At 42.2% G+C, this 7,500-nt stretch overlaps 1 protein-coding gene across 1 annotated transcript in view; it reads left to right on the top strand.

Annotated features, from left to right (window-relative positions):
- Positions 1-6,211: 6,211 nt before the first annotated feature.
- Positions 6,212-7,500, top strand: part of LOC309382367 (ventral anterior homeobox 2a-like) — a gene marked incomplete at its 5' end in the record, with an annotated part of 4,612 nt that continues 3,323 nt past the window's right edge. Inside the window, one exon of the mRNA XM_081971881.1 lies at positions 6,212-6,399. Coding sequence (XP_081828007.1) covers positions 6,212-6,399 — 188 coding nt within the window. The remainder of the gene's footprint in view (positions 6,400-7,500) is intronic.

Raw genomic sequence — 7,500 nt, 5'->3', positions numbered from 1 at the left:
AGAAGGATAAAAGAAAAATCTAAATAAATTAAAATAAAAATCAGCCATCAAAACACTTGCAGCATTGACCCAAAAGTCCATCTGAACTTGGCGCTATATTTATTTTCATCTTTTTTAATGGCATCTGATATTTCAAAGCTTGTTATGTTATTGTTTTCGTAGATATGTATCTATTGTTTCCAAATCAGCTTTTTACTGTTTATTCAAATTGGAGTCAAAATTATAAAAGGACTAAAAGGCCTTGATTTTTGTGTGTATCATTTTTATTTGTCTGCTTGCCTTAAGGCAGCTTAACCTTGTTTGCTTCCATTATTTCTTTATTATTTCATTTAAAATCTTACGGTGGGCGTAAGATTTTGCACAAGGAGACGTGGGAGGTTATAATATTGATTTCTCATCCAGGGAAGACCGAGGACAATATTTCATTCTTCCTAAACAGCAACAACAAGCAATGAACAAAATGGAATCATGAAGCTGGGATCTTTTGTAAAAAAAAATAAGCAAATACATTTCCAGCCTGCAAAGTCAGAATCTACCACTGCTGGCAATTTTCAGCCGGAAAATTACAAGGCACAGGATCTGCCATTCTTTCAGCTGTTTTTATTATGGTTTGATTTATTAAATCTATATGTTACTGCTCAATGGCCAAATTGGTTCCTGCTCCAAGTAATTTATTATCGTGATTACTGCTGGTGGCGTTTATTTGGCCATTTTTAAAAAGCCCAATTTAGAAAACGTACATTTAAAAAAAAAAATCTTTGTAGCCCAGTGAAATGAATTGAGATTTCAGCCGATACAAATGTGCTCTGCCCCTGGCTGGGAAGGAAGAAGTAAGTTTTAAATTTGATTTTCGTTCAGAAAATGAAGTAGGCAACCATTTGTCTGGAATGGAATAGGGTCTCCTGCTTGAGCGGGGGGTTGGACTAGAAGACCTCCAAGGTCCTTTTCAGCTCTATTCTGATTGATTGATTGAAACCCCCTTGAGCTGAGAGATCAGTCCAAGGAGCTTCCATAATTAAGCAGGGATTAGAGGATGGGTTTTCCTGTGTAAACACGACCCCAACCTCGCCCTCCGGACTGCTTAGTGGGGAAGCACAGCTGAATTCAGTGGGACCAGACAGTCTGCATCAGTTCACTTTGGAACTGCTGATTTTGCCTGGCAAATCTTCCAGGAGTTTTGGAGAAGCTGCTTAGAAGAAGACACTTTCTTTGGGCTAAACATTTTGGCTATACAATAGATTTGAACAGGCGGCAGAAATTGTGGATTGGAAATCATAAACTCACAACATCAACAGCACATAAAGAAAAGCTCTATAAAATGTTTTATAGATGGCACCATTTGCCCACATGATTAGCGAATGTGTATGAAAAGAAATCTGTTAAATGTTGGAAATGCAATCAAATACCAGGCTAATATTGCCACAAAATTTTGTCCCAAAGCAAAAAAAAAAATACTGGAAGAAAATACACAGATGGCTGGAAACTGTGACAAAACAACACAATAGATTTGAAACCTGAGACATTTTTGTTGGGCATTCTTCCTGGAAACTATAATAAGGATAACCCATATTTAGGTTTACATGTCCTAACAGCAGCCAGGATCATATATGCACAAGGCTAGAAAAACCCAGAAACCCCTAAATATGATATCATAATGAATAAATAAAAATCTGGAATGTGCAGAGATGGATAGGTTAACCCTAAAAATGAAAGGAAAAGAAGACTCAGATTATTTTATAACGTGGGAACTATTCTACAAATGGTTAAATGACAGATTTTGAGGTTAGAGGAGCGGATTTTCGTGAAATATGGTTTACATGAGAAAGAAAACCCGACACGTAAATATTTTGATGGTTATATAATTGATACTATAATGGAAGATAGCGGTAGTATACGTTGTAATGATTGATATTATCGCCATAGATAGATAGATAGATAGATAGATAGATAGATAGATAGATAGATATAGACTATGATGATGTCTGTATGTTAACCCTAGAGAATACACTGATCAACATAGAAATGGAGTGTCTGATTTAAAACCAAAATTTTTTTTTAAAAAAAGACGAAAAGAACCCTTTCCTTTGATGGAATGGGACTTCTGTCCACAGAAGGAATACTTCTCATCTCTGTGTTTGGTCATGAAACGTCTGCAAGAAAGCCACCAAGCTTAGAGAGCACCAAGAACCTCACAGTCTTCCTCCTCCTCCTCTTCCTCCCCTCCGCAAGCCTAACTCCCTTCTAGCACTGATAATCTTACCTAGTTTGGTCATGAAACGTCTACAAGAACACAACCAAACTCAGAGAGCATCAAGGAGCCCACAGTCTTCCTCTTTCTCCTCCTCCTCCTCCTCCTCCTCCTCTTCTCAGCAAACCCCCCCCCCCCACTTCTAGCACTGATAATCTTACCTAGTTTGGTCATGAAACGGCTACAAGAAAAGCAACAAGTTTGGTGTCCCTAACTGGTGTGTGTGTGTGTGTGTGTGTGTGTGATTTTGTTTTTTTCAAAGCTTTGCGGCAATGCCACCCCTCTCATGCACTGTTTATTTGCTTTTGTCTTGGACTGATCAATCTCCCCTTTTGGGGAAGACATTTCAATCAGAGGAGAAGGAGAGAGGCTCGGCTAGACGATTAAAACCAGGTTAATTAAGCATCCAGGTTAACCGAAGTGTATTAACGGGTTTGTTTCTATTTTTATGCATGGCAATTTGCGCAGAAGCTGGGCACCTGTGTCAAAGGTGTTGCATGCTCTTTTCATCCCCCTTCATTGCCAAAAGCTAATAATGTAAGGTAAAGGCGGTTTGTGTATGTAAGGAGCGAATGGGAATAAGGGCAGCTGCAATCTTTTTAAAAAAATATTTTTTATTGAACAGTTTTTCCCCCCAATTTTTTAACACAATTATCATCATTGCAACATTTCCACATCGGTATACCTCCATTATACCATTTTTATCCATACACAAGTGTACATATACTTCTTTTATACGTTTTCATTTACTAATATACTAATTTATCTACAATACAATGGAGAGGGAGCGGCTAACAAGTCTAATAAATAAAATACGTCTTATATCCATACCTACATACTTATATTTCTTTTATACATATTACTCTACCAACGTACTAATTTATCTACAATACCTTATATCTATATATGTGTACATATATTTGTTATACATATTAATCTATGGCTGTACTGTTTTATATACAATATATCTTACATTATTTTCCCCATCTTGTTTATTTGTGCGGTTTTGTAATTATTTTACAAGATAATTTTGGCAGTTGCAGTCTCAAGACAGCTGAACGTTGGGGAAAGGGAACAAATCAGACCCCATTGTGTATGTCTGTGTGTGCATGTGTGAATGCGTCTTTGAGTCAGTTTTGACTCCTGGGGATCGCCTGGACAAGTCCTTGCAGCTTTCCTGGTTTTTCAGAAGGTGGTTTGCTTGCTTCTTGGGGCTGAGAGAAAGTGGCTGGCCCAGCTGCCTTTATGCCTTAGGGCGGGACTAAAACTCAGGGCCTTTTGGTTTCTAACTGGCCATCTTCCACTCCATCAACCTCCAGCCTAACCCTCACTCTCCATATCTACTCACACCAAACAAGAAAAGGGGGTGGACGGAACATTTCATGTGCTTCCATAAAATCGCTTATTCAACACCGCAGCCTTGGAAGGAGCCATGTTTGGTGTCTCCACAAGAGGCTTGGGGTTCAAAGAGACAAAAATATTTCCATCCCTCCATCCTCTCCCCCCCCCTGCACCTCCCATTGCTGCCTAAGAGGAGGGGCAACTCCCACTAAGAGCATTTGGGTAAAAGCCACAGAGCAGAGCCTGAGCCCGAGGAGGGGGCATGGGAGGGCTAGTGGGGAAAGGAGCCCCGAGCAACCCTCCCCAGCGCTGGGAGGGGGAGGGGGAGCCTAGCGAGGTTATTGTGGAGTCTGTAGTTGAGCGGAGTCACCGCATTGTGGGGCTTTGGGGTTGTTATCATTGTTGTGAGCTGCGCAGGGTTGTGTTATGTAAGATGGGGGGGGGGCGTATGAGATGATACATAGATAGATAGATAGATAGATAGATAATAGATGTCTCTGTCTGTGTCTGTATATGTATATGTGTATATACGCACGCACACACACATACATACAGAGAGAGAGCGAGAGAGCTCTGGAGCTCAGTAGGTAGGTAGGTAGAGATAGATCATGACAGATGAGAAAGAGAAAATAGATGACAGATAGATAGGGAGAGGGAGAGAGAGATGAGAGAGAGAATAGGTAGGTAGGTAGATAGATAGATGAGAGAATAGATAACATATAGATGATAGATAGATAGATAGATAGATAGATAGATAGATAGATAGATAGATAGATAGATAGATAGATAGATATAGATAGATAGATAGATATAGATAGATAGATAGATAGATAGATAGATAGATGATAGATAGATAGATAGATAGATAGATAGATAATATAGCTATACATAGATGAGAGAATAGATGACAGAGAGAGAGACAGACAGACAAATAGTAATAATGATGGCAGATAGATATAGATTTAGACAGAGATGTAGATAGACAGACAAAGAGAGATTATCTGATAAACAGATGAGAGAAAGAGAGGGAGAGGGACTCTAGCCCTGATGAAGTTACCTAGTTGGGTCATGCAAGAAAACCACCAAGCTTAGTGTGCACCAAGGACACCACCTTCCCCTTCCTCCTCTCTGCAAACCCTACCCTCTTCTAGCACTGAGGATGGTACCTAGTTGGGTCATGAAACGTCTGCAAGAAAAGCAACCCAGCTCAGAAAGGACCAAGGACCCCACAGTCCCCCTCCCCCTCCTCCCACCCCCCCTCCCTTCCAGCACTGAAGAAATTCCCTCGTTTGAGTCAGGAAACTCCTGCAAGGAAACCGCCCAGCTGAGAGAGGCCCTGGCACTCCTCATTTCAACCCTGAGCTAGAAAGATTCTCCTTGACAGATAGGCCGGGCATGAGAGCCCCGGAACGATTGGGAGGCCAGGCCAGCTGATCTGTGTGCCATGGGGCTCCTGCCACGCCTCTCGGATGGCCCATCAGCCACGCAAACGGCAGCCCGGGAAGACCGACTCCTGCCCTGCCTGCAGGTGACTTTTCCCAGGCCCACTTTAATATAACAAGCATTGTAGTTAATTGGTTATCAGCACTTAACAATAATATCTTATTTAACTATATATCATCCACAATATCAACATATATCATTTTCTACCAATCTCTCTCTTTCTGACCTTCCTCTTTTCCTGGCCATTTTCTTTTAACTCATCCCTTGCTCTCTTTAATGTTCTATTTTTCTTCAGCTTTCTCTTTCTCCCTCTGTCTCCTACTCTTGTTCCCTTTTTCCTCCTTTTTTTTTCCTTTTGTCAAATATGAGCCGTTTCTAACCCACAAATTTAATCAGCAAACCCTAAGTCAAGATTTCACTTTTTTTTTTCTGTCTCAAGCACCAAGTCTAGCAGCGGTGAGCAAGCAGAAACAAAACCTGGATTATTTTAATTAGCTGATTAAAATAATTAATTTTCCCATCTCGGCCAACTCCATCCCTTTTCCCATCGCTCTTCCATTGTGGGAGTGGACGTAACTGTCCATTTCCCCCCCCCCCGGTAAAGAATTCCCGCTGCGGTCAGCACAGATACAATATCAAAGCTCTGGATTTTTCTCCCACATGCTCCTTTCCAGTCCAGGGGGGCCTCGACTTACAACTGTTCATTTAGTGACCATTCAAAGCCACAACGGCACTGAAAAAGGAGACTTTTTCACACTTAAGGACCATTGCAGCAACCCCCCCCCCCCAATCACGTGATCAACATTCGGACACTTGGCAACTGATTCATATTTATGACGTCCCGAGGTCATGTGATTTTTTTTGGTGACCTTCTGAAAAGCAAAATCAATGGGGAAGCCAGATTCATTTAGCATCCGGGTTACCAAGTTATCCACTGCAGTGATTCGCTTAACAACAATGGCAAGGGAGGTCATAAAAGGGGGCAAAACTCACTTAACAAATATCTCACTTGGCCACAGAAGGGCTGCCTGTAATCCTAAAAGAAAAATGTCCATTTTAGGCTGATTTTCAGAATCTTTTGTGTTGGATTGAGCCCCGGCATTTCTTGGCTTTATCCCACATCCACGGAAGCTGCGAAGGGGGGAGGAATGACGTGTCTGTCTTTGTTGGCTCCTGCAGATGCGAAAGGGACCATCCGGGAAATTGTCCTTCCCAAAGGTCTGGACCTGGACCGGCCCAAGAGGACCCGCACTTCCTTCACCGCGGAACAGCTGTATCGGCTGGAACTGGAATTCCAGCGATGCCAGTATGTCGTGGGCAGAGAAAGGACAGAATTAGCCAGGCAGCTGAACCTTTCGGAAACCCAGGTAAGAGAGAGGGAGAAAGAAGGAGAGAGAAAGAGGGAAGGAGAAAGGGGTGAAGGGAGGGGAGAGGGACAGAGAAAGAGAGGAAGAGACAGGGGGTAGACTGAGGGAGAGAGAAAGAGAGAGAGGGAGAGAAAGAGGGAGGGAGAAAGGAGGGGAGGGAGGGGAGGGGGACAGAGAGGAAAAGAGAAAGGGAGGGACAGAGGGAGGATGAGAGAGGAAGAGAGGAAGACAGACAGACAGACAGACAGACACAGACAGACAGACAGAGAGAGACCTAACCCTAACAACTAATTTCTGACAGCATACAATAATATAAACAGAAGCCAATAACAAAGCTTAAAATCCTAACAATGATTTCTAGCAGTATCAAATTCTGCTTTAATCAGTAACAATTATATAGTAGCATAAGCAATTCATAATAAAGGCAAGCAGCCAATATTGATTCATATATTCCTTCAAGGCCATGAGAAAATCTAAAATATTTCAGAAGAAGGCAGAGACCAACCTTAAGAAAGCTACAAATATGTCCCTGGAGACAGCAAGAGCTGAACTCAACTTGAAGAAGATTTTGCCTTTATTTGGGGGGGGGGGGTGTCATGAGAGACTCCCCCCTTTTTATTCCCTGGATTTCTTGAGGGGTCCTTGATGCTCTCTGAGCTTGGTTCTTTTGCAGACATTTCATTGCCAAACCAGGCAACATCATCAGTGCCACTGCCATAACACCACTGATGAGTGCCTTAATTTTCAGACAGGGAAAACAATTAACCAGTGGAACCGAAGTTGCTTCCAGACGTTGTGGGTGCTCCAACACTGGAGGTTTTAAGAATAGATTGGACAGCCACTTGTCTGGCATGGTCTAGAGCAGGGGTCCCAAAACTTGGCCACTTTAAGACTTGTGGACTTCAACTCCCAGAATTCCCCAGCCAGCATATCTTACTCTCTTGTAATCCCTTCCTCTGCAATCTCTCCACTTAGATCAGAGGTCTCCAAACTTGGCCACTTTAAGACTTGTGGACTTCAACTCCCAGAATTCCCCAGCCAACATATCTTACTCTCTTGTAATCCCTTCCTCTGCAATCTCTCTACTTAGATCAGAGGTCC

The sequence above is a fragment of the Natrix helvetica genome, assembly GCF_964273705.1.
Source record: "Natrix helvetica genome assembly, contig: HAP1_SCAFFOLD_272, whole genome shotgun sequence".
In the NCBI taxonomy this organism is placed as follows: domain Eukaryota; kingdom Metazoa; phylum Chordata; class Lepidosauria; order Squamata; family Natricidae; genus Natrix; species Natrix helvetica.
This window is presented reverse-complemented; position numbering and strand designations above follow the sequence as displayed.